General features: G+C 33.2%; 1 protein-coding gene and 1 non-coding gene across 3 annotated transcripts in view; both read left to right on the forward strand.

Annotated features, from left to right (window-relative positions):
- The window catches only part of LOC115033416, a 36,493-nt gene extending 23,444 nt beyond the window's left edge, over positions 1–13,049 (forward strand). For both annotated transcript variants that reach the window (XR_003838760.1, XM_029485903.1), the window contains exon 3: positions 10,610–13,049. Coding sequence is in view for 1 of the 2 variants with exons in the window: in XM_029485903.1 (XP_029341763.1) it covers positions 10,610–10,771 (162 nt within the window). In the remaining variant the exon portion in view is untranslated. The remainder of the gene's footprint in view (positions 1–10,609) is intronic.
- Positions 13,050–13,091: 42 nt separating this feature from the next.
- On the forward strand, positions 13,092–13,156 carry Mir184a (microRNA mir-184a). The gene has a single exon (NR_040124.1). It is a non-coding gene; the product is annotated as a microRNA mir-184a (primary transcript).
- The last annotated feature ends 831 nt before the right edge of the window (positions 13,157–13,987 follow it).

Genomic DNA, 13,987 nt, shown 5'->3' on the forward strand with positions numbered 1-13,987 from the left:
ATAATTGCTAGCTAACAATGTCATTTTATCAGATTATATAAAATAATAATTATTATTGTTGAGCTGTAAATTTTTTTCGATTGCATTTCCTGTACAGTATGACAATTGATAATATTATGACGTACGAGTGAACAACGCGTATTATACAATATTATATTGTACACGCTCACGCGATTTTAAGATAATAATAATATTCAAAATTAAAAGATAAGATAATCGTTCGGAGTTGCCGAGCTGGTCACCGCCGTATTACGCATCATATTATTATTACATAGTCAATTCAAACGTTTATTTTAATTTTATACTACATTATTATAGCAAGTGTGTGTATACGGTATGAGTGTACGACAATATTACAATATTGTTATTGCCATGCGAGATCATTGATCCAATCAACCTAGTGACCTTACACATTATATTATTATATTGTTGAACGTTCCAATAATGATACACATCGCTTTGTATAAATTAATCCGCGCGCATTTAATTTCGCTCGCCTATTATGGTATTTTGTTTTCTAATGCGTCCGGCCACGAAATGAATTTATCTTGGCAACGACGGTTAGACCGAACGGTCGTTATAACCGCGTCGATAATTATCATTCGTCGCAGCTGCGCCTTTTCCAGAATTAATTTCTATACCGCATCGAAAATCGAGTTGTATTGTATATGAGGTACCTATGCTGCAGTGCATTATACAATATTATATATCCCACTAGCACCCTACTTACGTCTTCTCACCACGGCGTCCCTCCGACATCGCCGGAACAATATTTAAGCCGAAAAAAGGCATAAACGGATTTCCAAAGTTTTTTTTATGAAACTTACCCGGAGCGCATGGAAGTTTGATGTCTGCGAATATAAGGATAAACGACTCCCGTTTAAAATCCCATCATCCATATTTGATTGTGGTTTAAAGTTAGTGGTTTACTTTTGGGGTAGGAAAAACGTAGACATTTTTATAACATAATATTTTATCGTTATATCATGAAGTTTTATGTGTACATTTCCCGCGTTTGAACGTCGGTTATACAGGTTAGGCGAGGCTTTATGGAAGTGGAATATCACCGAATAAGTAAATTTGTTCGAAAAAAATCTATTACGGTGTTCTCCATAAAAATCGATCACAAATTTACAAAAAAACGAAAAATTTACTTATATCTTCTATTATACGGGCCAGCTAGAATTTATCTACCTATTGATTTTTAAAAGCAATTTAAATATTTTTATTACTATATACCAAGATAACGAAGTCTATTACTGCAGAGGTCGTCGCTTATTATTATAATCAGTTCCTAATATGTAATAATATTATAATTTATAAGTAGGTATCGAATTGTTACATTTTAAATACAGTTTAAATATTATTTTATATTTTATGCCATTGATCTTTTAATACAAGGAGCACAACTTGTGAATCAAAGTTCCATTTTAATGCGTGGAATTAAACTACACACTATATTTTGAGATATATTATTAGTTCTAATAGAAAATAATATTAAATTAAACACAAATAAACACAATATAAAGTCTATTTCTAAATTTTACGTAAAGAATGTATTACTATTTATTTAACTTATTTTTTTTTTGTTTTTTAAATAAATATTTATTAGGATATAATATTTTTCTTTGTCGATCAATATTTGCTTTGTTCAAACTTCCGTAAAGTATTGTTTTGTAATTTCGGTTATCAATTGAATATTGAGTTATAAGTGCTCATCAAAATAATTCCATGATTTTAATTAGTGGACACTAATAATCATAGATGTCAATCAAATTTATTGAAATAACGATCGACATATCAGTTAGTAAATAAAAAAAAAAATGTTTTTGCTCGGATCATAATATTGTCATAAAGACTTTAAACATTATTATGTTACGCCCGATATATTTAAATAGTAAGTTTTTAAACTCATAATACTTAATAGGTATCTATTAACTAATAATGCTAATGGCGTGGCATTTTCCAGAACATGTTTTGTTAAACCTTAAACGTATGTGTTAAATTGAATGATGTTATTAAAAGTTGTTTTTTGTCACGATATAATAACATGTTGGGAAACTTAAAAATAAAAACATTTTAAGCCTTTATAGTGGGTGTTGACCATGGGATAATGACCGAGGGTCAAGTATGTACGATTTAAAATGTGACACTTTATCGAATTTTTATTCTTTCTTTCTCTTTTTGTTTTTTTTCGGGTGGACAGAATAGCTTTTGTCATTTTTTCTGGGTCACAGTGACAGTTAGTCCCACAAAGTAATTAAAACGTTCGCTCACATTTTACGCGTCTGACAAAAAGCTACAAACAAATGAAGGGCAGAGGAAATTGAATAGTTTTCATTGTATTCGACATTAATTAATGACAATAATTCCGTTCTTTTTTTTTTTATTATCTATATAACAGTCATATTGCTACGCAATGCATTTTCAAATCGATCAGAAAATATCATACATTACTGACCATCAATATTAAATTTTTTTCATCCGAATATGCGTGCACACTATATTGAGATTCACTCGGACTTGTGACAGAGAAAAAAAACGTTAGGTACAATGCGTATTTCAGACGTTATAGGTAGCCTGCAGGAGGGTCGAATTGCACACGCAATATCCACACCTGGAAAACTGTAATTTTAAATACTATCTTTTGTGCGTGCATACCGAATTTTGCAACCCTGTTTAATTGCTACACACGTGGCGTTTGGCAAAAAAAATATCACTCTGTTGATTTTTTAATTTTTTTTTTCAGAGGTGGTTAATTAAAATCCCATTTTTTCCTTCCATTTTTTATTGCTACGCTATACACCAGTGAATGCGGCCGGCATTCTTGTGTAATCCCTTCGGGCAAGTCACCAACTCGTGTTTAATTCTATTCCAAACAATTCGTTTGATGTGCTCAACTTTTTCATAAAAGCCAGTTGACCGTTTTTATCTCGTAATTTTTTTTTCCTGAAAGTTTGTGGAACTATAAATTGTAGTATATACGGCAAACTGCAGCAGTATATATATATATATATATTGCTGCTGTGGTGAGTTCGGCATAGTTATAATATGTATACAATATACATTATAATATATTCGTGCGGTTTTTTTCCTCTGGTTAGCACGAGCACTGCGGCCGTCCTACTTCCAGAATTTCCCTAAAGTTAATTAAAATTTTATCCCGAAACGGGGCTTACACGTTACTAAACAACAATGAACCCTGGTACTATACGTGCATAATGTATTTGTACTGTGCCTCTGTGGTATCGAATCTATATCCCTTTCGCCGGCAAAAAGCTTTTAATATTGAATTTTTATCGTCACGAAAACGTCCAACGAACGCGAATTATTATTATTATTATTATTATTATTATTATTACCATTATTTCTGGCTCGTTTCACTGCTGCACAATAATTTATCAAATGGGTATACTGTTGCACGGTACATATTATTATACATAAGACACGCAGCCGGCTGCAGTCATCCCTATATAGTAAGTATATACAATATACATGTATAAATATTTTGCAATGTGCGCGCGCGGGTCGAAGGTATATATAAGCTGTTATACTTGACCGCCATTTTTTGTCATCAGACGTTTGATTTATGGTCGTCACATATTAATAATATAATATTAAACATATATATATAATATATATATATATATATATATAGTTACCCTACAAAAACGAAAATGTCCACCTCGACTGCCACACTAGCTATGTTGAAGTGCGTTCAAATTAAATGTCACCGTGGCAAGCGCGCCGCTTATATATCAAATTACCACTGTGTCATTTTCGAAACTAAACTTGATCTTCAAATAAAATACCATTCTAAATCCCGACGGTTAATTTAAAAACAAAACAAAATATAGGTACATGTTGAACTTATCAAACAAAAGATACGAAAAAATCTTACGCTATATTATTATAATACTATAACTAACCGTATATAGATACAAACATAAATCATTGTACCTACTTATTTTACTTCAAAAATTTGTTGACATTTATGTTTCGTAATAATAATTTGTCGTTTTCGTTAGACTTAATAATCATAAATGCTAGCATTCATAACGAGCTGAATATCGGACATTTACTTACCTATTCGATAATTAACATTATTAATAATTTACGACGCCTACAATTATTTTAAGTCACATTATCGGTTCGTGTGACATAGACAATATGAGATTATACGTTAAACGGTTACGGTTCAAACATAACAATTTGTTTGCTATGACGTAGAAGGTAGAACGTTTTAAAAAAAATGTTTTAATGATACCAAATAGTATTTAGTAACACCACCTAAAATAATTAAAATATCTCACCAAGTTGTATGTCTTATATAAATGGGATGCGTACGTATAATGGGGACGGAATTTACAATTGATTAGTTGGTGTAATATATATTTCATCGTTTTCGTCTTTTCATACAGAAAACTGTTTATCTATATATTATTATCGATTCACTATTTATAAGAATTCATGGCGGCGCGTATTTCAGACACGTGTTAGCGATGTAGAAAAATGTTTACCATAAAATGTTGTTATTTTCTTGTAGTCTGTATCGGCTGTTCGTTTGTCAGCGACTGGCTTTTAGCTGTACAGCTAGAATTTTGTATGTATAATATTTATTATTTCTTCTTAAAATCTGTCTTCTGCGTTTCTAACACGGTTATGTTTCCCTTGTTTTTCATTTCCCTATCGCTGTGCCACTCTTATATTCTCTACTATCGTGTTGCGATCGCGCGTTCATCAGTATAAAACCGAATATAATCCCATTGTGTAGCACAAACAATAGTCACTCGGAATAGTTGAGGGACCTAAACTGATGAAGAATAATAATAATAATAAGAAGAAGAAGAAGAAGAGAAATGCGATAAATATAAATCAAAGGGGATAAAAGCGGACGCGTGATACGTGACCGACGCCGCCAGCCGTCCCTCTATATAATATTATAACCTTCTACCCGGTCGCTGTCGTCCCTCGTGGAAATGTCTTTACAAAGTCTTACGACCAAAACGCACGTGGTAGGTGTTCTCGTTGTGCTCGTGTGTCGTTTAATGTCGGTGTAGACAATACCTACGAAAATAATAATATAATATATAAACATATATATTATTATATACGGCCGCCGCCCTGGGGGAAAGGCCTTTGTTGTGATAATTTTTTCGCTCATACGCGCAGAGTCGTGTGTTTTCAATCGTTTTACATTAATACTATTTTTACGAAATAGCACGCGCCCGACGTATTGTCGTTCGCCTAGTTGTTTAGTAACGCGCGCAATTGTATTTCGTATGTATACATAGTATTATGACGTAGGTAGGTACCTATTATGCATAGTATTATAATATTATACCTATATCGTACGATCCACGTCGTTATATTTTACGATAATCGTCAAAGCCGTCGCCACTGCATGAAATCTTTCGAAAGCAACGCGGAAAAAAAATAACAATTAAAATATTACGACCGAAATAGTAATAATAATAACAATAAATAATACAACGACTGGCGTACTATGGTTGTGGCGCTGACGCGAAGAACGCGCGACAGAGCGAATTCGACACGGATTTTATTTAACCGAAAAAAGCGACGTACAATATCATTGGACGTACACTCGCGAAAAGAAAGCGTCGTTTGCCAATCATTCTTGTATTGTTTTTCCGTCATCGCGTTTCGTGAACAATAATTCGATCTGTACTGTAACCGTACACACAAATATTTCGCGTTTATAACCGCTGTAACTAAAGTCCTAGTTCCAGTTTTACGGCAGAGCCCCATTAAAACCATAAATATTATAATATTATTTTATGGGACCTATGGTACATGCTGTCATGCTCGTCTTCGTACCCGTCGAGCACAGGGCCGTCCAAATTCGGAGTGGAACGTGACAATATTGCTCCGACCCAAAACAATGTTTTTAGGGGCCCCCTGAAAAATTCTTGATGAACTTGTGTGTTGGTCAGATAATACAATTGCTGGTACTTGTATGATTAGGACTACTCGGCGTTACACCCGTTAGGGCCTATCATTGCCAAAACCTTCTTTATGAAATTTCAATAAATCAATTTAATTTCGTTTCCGTGTTTGTAATTAGATAAATTACATAAACAAGCTACGTTTTCGGGTATTGAATGATATGATAGTAATTTATTATTGTCGTGGTGTCGGAATGCGAAGATTAATGACAAAAATATCCAAATTTCTTCGTAGGAATTCGTTATTGCAAGTATCAACGCGGCGTACTAGAGTCGGACGCTATTACTATAATTATATTACTTATTAGTGTTATTATATTATATGAATGACCTTATTGGTTGGTGAAATTTGCTAACATCTTGCAAATCTCTATGACTTTTGACTTTGACTCTGTAATATTTTTATCATACCGTGTAATGATGTTTCGGGAGCCTTAAAATAAATTTGTCTCTGGTCCCGGAAAATTTTGGACTGCTCTGGACTTTTAGAAACGAATAATATTGTGTTGTGCGCCGACCATAATATATAGAATTCAACAATTTACTACGTAGATATGCCCCGTCGATCGTCTCGAAAATAATTATCTGCTGCACTTATTACATTATAGATCGTCTTTGATCGCCGTAGTTCGACGCCTTTTTTTCGAAGAGGAAATCTTTTCTCTTTTCCCTTTTTTTTTACCGACCAGGTGTTGGAGGGCATACCGCGTGTGTACGCTGCTTTTATAATCACAAAAGGGGACACCCCCTCCGTGGCACAGCTGCGACCGTTATAGAGAATCAGCCGGCCCGCAAAAATGTGTGTGAGAAACGCGGCTGCAACTAGCTGTACGCCCAAAATAATGTGTCTGTGATTTGTACAAAAAACATTTAAAAAAAAAACTTACGTACATTTGTTCGTCATATTATATAAACAAAATACATGTGCATCATGCGAGTAGGATATACAAGAGGTTTTTTATGTTTGATGTATATGATCTAAAATATTATAAGCACGCGTTTACAACTAATTAGGTAACTGATTTTTAACTTGAATATTTTTTACAAGACTGGTCAAGTTAATTTTTATACGTTTACGAATATATAACTATTATATTTTTTTTAATAAAATAACATAATATTAATTTAGATTGAATTTAAAAACAATAATATTATATAAAGCGTATCCCATATTATTGTAGGTTACACGCTTTTACAATTTTACTGTCAAGTTTTTTTTTTCGTTTTTTATAACTTTACTATAAGTGTTTAAATAATCGATTATTCATTAATCATACGCTATACATATTGATTAAAAAATAAAAAAAAATAATACAAATTTTAAAAAATAGAATAATGTTATCGAAATTAATATTTTTCACAAAATTCTCATAGTTTATATAATATCAATTAAGAATGTACCTAATAATAGTTACAAAATTATTTTTATGATGTTATTAATTTCAAATATTCAGACACCGAATTAGCGAAACAAATATTATGACTAGAATCGCGTGATGTGACAAACGTGTTTATGGAAATGGGAAATACGTAAACTTCGTGTCGTAGGTACCTTCAATACGAAGGTGGGTTATGGATTGTGGTATGATTGGTTCAGCACTGTATATATTATAACCACTTGCAAGTTGTCTTAATTACGTTTGAAAATTATCGTTATAATAATATGATACCTACTATCATTATTATTTCATGTGATGCAATTCTCAAATAACTTGACTGGAAATTTCGTTTATATAAAGTAACCATTCGCAGGTAATTCATTAAAACACGTTCCACGTTGTATCCGAGCACTTCTAATTTCGTATAAAATCGCAATACAGTGTAATTTTCCAAACTTTTAATGTCGGCCCGTAATTGAATTTTTAAACAAAAAAAGTTGCACGTCGGCGTCAAGATTATACGGCCCCCTCCGTGGGTATATCAGTGGTCGGAGGTGGGTAGTTTCGACGGCGGGATAGGGCCGGCCGGGAACTCAAAGTTATTCGTTTCGAAATCGAGCGAAAGAGATTTAGGGCGACGACGAGAACGGTGTTGTTTTCATTAGAGCTAGTTTGCTACGGGTGTTTATTTTTTAATTATTTCTTCCCCTGCGTTTAATTATTACGTTCGGGGAAAAAAGAAAATTGAACTCAGTCATGCGTGAGTTGTACAAAGAAAAAAAACCACTCTACAATTCTCGATTTATAAATATAATTTCTGATTGAACACCGCCGCTGAAATGAAAAAGCATTTATTGTTTCGATCAAAAAATGTACGATTTGAATATAATAATAATAATAATAATTAATAATAGTTGTTATAATACCCCGTTGAAAAAAAACAGACCCATTGAACGACGCTATAATAATATAACGTTTGATAAAAAATGAAAAATGTTTAGTAATAATAATAATTAATAAAATATAAATAGGTATAATATACATTTATTATAGTAAACGAAGGAATAAAAAATGGGTTGAATTACAGACTACGGTATGTCGGCGGCAGTTGACTATGCCAGAGAATTCGATAAAGTAGATTTTGTTATTTTCTATTATTACAAAATAATATATATATTATGAGATCGTTGTCGTGAGCGGTAAATCGCTCGCCGTCTTAGTCGTTGTCGTCCCAAAAGTCCAGCAGGATTACACTAAGCGCATCCCCCAGTTGAAAATAAATAAATTGAAAAGTGAGTTTATTCAAACAATTTGAGAATAATTATTAAAAATTTACCAAATTAAAGCAGGTTAAGTTTTTGATATTTGAAATATTAATAGATAGTTGTTGGAAAAAATAAAATGTTTTTACTAAAATGTGAAAAAATGAAAATATTTTGGGATTATGATACTAAGTACTTACTAGTTTTCAAAAACAAAAATGAATGCAGTCCGTTTTAATATTTTGATATAAATAGTTTATTAAATGTATACCTAAATTAATCTCACACACTAACTTGCTATAATCTTCTGCTCTAACTCGGGCAATTTATTAATCGTATTATAAATCATTTGACAAAAACGATTATTTAAAAAATTCCAAAAATGTAATCAAACGAAAATAAAATTTCTCTGAATTTTCGAACCATAAACTGAGAGCGGAAGATGCATAGGGCGATACGCTTGACTTTTGTTGGGACAAACTGTACAATATTATAGTGCGGGTACTACCATATTATGTATTGATGAATATTGTGAACAATGAATTTGGGGCAATCAAAATGATCGTATACGATATACGCCCGGCAGATGTTGTCGTGGGTTTAATCCGAGGGAAACGTCGAATGTGCATGAATAATACGTACCGAATTCTGAACAGTAGGTAGGTATGTATACAATGGTAAACCAGCACGACAGTATAGTCGGAATAGGATATTATTGAAAGTATAATATTATATACGTGACACTATAATATAGATGGTTTATACTATATATATATATAATATGGTGAAGTGATGGTAGAATTATTATATAGTGGTATGGTGTAATGTACATGTATTAATAATATATTATAATATTGTATAAATATATAATACCGCATATATTATAATATCGACAGCCTGTGGTTTCGGATGTATAATATATACACGTATAATAATCCGCAGATTTGCGTATTTATTGAGCGTTCGGCTTTAGGCGTATAATTCTATAAAAACGAATTTGAAAACCGAATTTATTGTGCTACAGTGCGTGTAATATTATTAATACATATTTAATATTGTGTGTGACCCGACCGCGTTTGTACGGTCAATTTTTTTCCAGTCTGTCGCCATTCGTTGTTACACACACGAACTGTCGTCAGATCAAAATTACTTCCGTCAGTTTATATATTATATATTATTAAATATATATATACAAAATATACCATATTATGTATTAATATGTATTATGTGTTTTATGATACTATAGCGTATGGATGAAAAGAAATCGGGTTATAGGTATGTGTAAACATCGCCGTCAAATCAACAATAACATTTTAATAAAAATTGAAACGAATGTTTACGAAAATTGAAAAAAAAATCTTAATTACGTGTAAACTTTTCGAAGGTTAATCGAATAAAAACGTCATTGAAATAATAATAATATATTATTTTTCGACTAATATAATTGAACATTATGACGGCCGCGGCGTTGACGTGGGAGCGTCGACCGCATAAAGACAAAACAGTGGCGCAGTGTTTATTATAGTAGTAGTTGTGAAACACGTGGTGTCGGATAATTAAATGTGTGTGTGCGAGTAAGTCAGATTAGACGACAATAGCGAAAAGCGGACGTTCACGATTATTATTATTATTGGCAGCGTGCATGTAAATTAGTATATCCGAATTTCGGAGTGTGACTGATGGTTATGCGTGAGACAGGTCGTATAATTGTATTATTATATAGTGACACATTTTTGAAAATTTATACTTCTCAACTTCTATAATATTTATTTTGCACACACGAGTACACGACTGGTGCAGCGATATCGGGGCTGAATAAACGCGATTACGCGAATTCGATCGTTTTGACATATTGTATAAAATCTCCGAAGATTTGTCTACGAAAATTATATTATTTTACTGTCGTTCTATTAATATTATACCGCCCATCGGCGGCGCCAGTTAATGAGTATAAGTACGTTCCACGTTATATTAAAACATGGTTTTTTTTTTTTTAATGCAGAAACGAGAATATAAGAGAGGAAGCTTCGCAGGGAGGAGGCGTTTTGCAGTACGAGGTCATCTCTACAATATTGTGCGTAATATTTTATACCATGATGGTGCACGTACATCCAATAAAATATCTCGTCGGCAAGGATGCTGGATGGACCGCAAAACAACGTGACTGTATACAAAACACGACATTCGCATACACCTCGAGGTACATCATATTATCATATAGGTACCTATACTATTCGTCTGTAGTACTTTATTATAATAATATATGCGTATACCGCTAACTATCGCGTATTCCCTCTGATCCAATTTACCTATACTGTGTGTGTGTGTTGTTATAAACATGTATTACACATATATATATATTACATACTATATAATATTATATGTAATATATATGTGTGGGTGTATGTGTGAAATATGCGGCAGTGGTCACGTATAACGTTGTTCGCCGTTACACTATTATTAATCCAGATAGATACACACACAGAGAGAGAGAGAGATAGAGAGAAAGATACACATTTATACGACTATATGGGTACCTACACATAATGTGTATAAGTTTATTGTATAATATGTACCTATACTGCAATAATTGTATTCGCGTGCGCGACTTTGCAGAGTGTTGAATGTAATACGTACCCTATTTACGTATAACACTGTAACACGCTCTGTACACGCATTGGTAGGTATGTATTAAAACAACGTCCGTCTCGTGTGTGTTACCGGGTACGAATTAATAATATGCGAGCGTATATCTACATAATATTACTGCGAATATATAGGTATAGAGGTGTATACCGGGGTTATGTTATAGTGCAGCAGTATTATACATTAATGCATAATAATAATATGTTAATCGCATTACATTACAATATTATACTGTCGCGCTCGCCTTCACCTCGTCCCGCGTTTTAGTACTATTCCACAGCGAACTTTTTATTTCGATTTTTTGTACACGTACTTACCCAAATGATAATAGTATGTATATTGCGCAGGACTCTGTGACCCCACACGGGTACGCATTATTATTCGGACGCCGCCCGAACGTTATTTATATCCACTGTCGTGTGCCGCACGTGCCTTATAATATATATATGTTATAATACCATATATTATATACCAGTGTTCTGCCATAGGTATATAATATACCTATGTAATTACCTATGTACAATGAAATGGTACTGAGTATAGTAAACTGCTGTAAACGCGACTGCAGTGACGCCGGCGCGACGGAGAAAAATGACTCGATCGACGACGATCGTATACAATATGGCCTCCGTTGCTCGGACGTGGCATATATTATTATTATAGACGTGGCCGGGTCGGCGAGGGGACGTACACCTCCCCACGAGGGATCGCGTACATGGTTATTTATTTATTTTTCTCGTCATTAAATAATGCTATCGATTATACTTTTCTCGTTTTCAATCAATCGTGCAGAGCGCGTAATGTTTTTTTCCGAGGGTCCAGGACATATACTACTGTATGAAGGCAGCGACTATATATATAGCGAGTGACAAACGTCGCCGTAAAACGAGACGTAATATACGATGTTTTGTTGTGTGTTATATTACACTATAATGTATTATATTACAAAGTATTCGCACTTTTTCACTCGTTTTACGACAGAAAGTCTCAAAACATCGTATGTTTTTTTTTTGTCACGTGCGGGCGAATCTCACAACAAAGCGCGAATCCTAAGCGTATTATTTATATGATGTTATATATGTATGTGTCGTACGTGTGACAACGATTTGAGGTGAGTTATTATATTTGGTTACGATACGAGACGTTATAAATTTCCGGTCGATTTATCGTCATCGAAAATGATTTCTGCGAAAACTAAACGTGTGACAGAGTCGTGGTGCTCAAAACAATTAGACTTGGTGCGTGGCGTTAGCATATTATAATATTATATAATTTACACAGCTGACGAGGGTGGATTTAGGTGTGCCGACGGGGGCGCTTGCATTATCATTCCAATCTGATGCACTCGGTTATACTATTAATTTGCAGTTATTCGAGCAGATCATCAGCAAACCTCTAGCCCGTAGATTACTAAAATGGACATATTAATTTCCCATCATAATTTGCAAAACTAAAACAAAAAATAATAGCACCCTCGCCTCGACGACATCGTGGTCCTTAAAAATCGTATGAGACCGAAGCCCCTCAAAAATTACAATTTTAAATTAGGCCTGTGTGCAGCGTGTACATGATAATTTTACGCGAATATAATACATCTCGCTTGGCACGCGTAATTTCGGTGTATATAATATTTTAGGACTGATGATCAGGCGCTATGTTTTATACACTCTCGCCACCGCACCTAATTTGGACACAAAATTTTGATATGAAACACAATACACTTTATTATGGTGTATATTTTATAATATATTAACATGACCAAGTTAACGTGTTTTTAAAACGTCATTTTTTTTGTGTTATAGACGTGCGTGGATCGTGAAATCGTTTCGCATACCGGTCCTTATCATTCTTCGCCTTGTGTGCAATTTAAACAACTGGACGGAGAACTGATAAGGGCTGGTATGTCGATACTGCTTCGTGCAAGACCTGCCCAGCGACGACGACGACGATGACAACTACTAAAACCGCATTTTGTACAATATTAGCTAACTTTGTTGTGAGGTGTCATTTCTGATAGTTATATCAAACCTTTGACTTGCCTTTTTTTTTAATTTCCAATATAACGTCGTATTTTTACCACATTGACATTTGTGTCAACATACAAAATACTAACGAATAAAATAAACTTGATTTTCGTTCTAAAAACAAATTTTAATTTGTAAATTGCTATTGAGATATTGTACTCAATATATTTTTGCTTTTAAATGTAAAAATAAATACATGGGTATGATACATAATAATATATACCCACACATTTATTTAATACTACATTTTGATTTTGTTACATTTTCGTTGTATTGTATTTGTTTATCTATAATAATTATAAAATAATATTGTGCAACTATATTATAATCTCAATATTGTATAAAATATTTTTTTTTTATCATATATTTATAAATACTACTTACTAGAAAACGAATTAAACTCATAAAATAAAGTATATATACTTAATATTATATTATACTGGAAAAAAAAGGCAAGTCTATTTGACGTGGACGTTTCTTTGAACTGTAGCCTATTAACCGTTTGGCTTGACTTCAAGGTTAATAATATTATGATGTATGACGATAACGTCACAAAAAAAATGTAATAAGTTTTTTTTTTACTAAGAAATTACTTTTGCAATCGACATTCTCCGCCAACGATCGCGCCGCCGGACATCTATCCATCTATTCCGACCAGGGTTCGAGACTTATCGTAATTACATATCCATATTGACTATTGAATGTAGTAA

Source organism: Acyrthosiphon pisum, chromosome X (assembly GCF_005508785.2).
Source record: "Acyrthosiphon pisum isolate AL4f chromosome X, pea_aphid_22Mar2018_4r6ur, whole genome shotgun sequence".
Taxonomy (NCBI): domain Eukaryota; kingdom Metazoa; phylum Arthropoda; class Insecta; order Hemiptera; family Aphididae; genus Acyrthosiphon; species Acyrthosiphon pisum.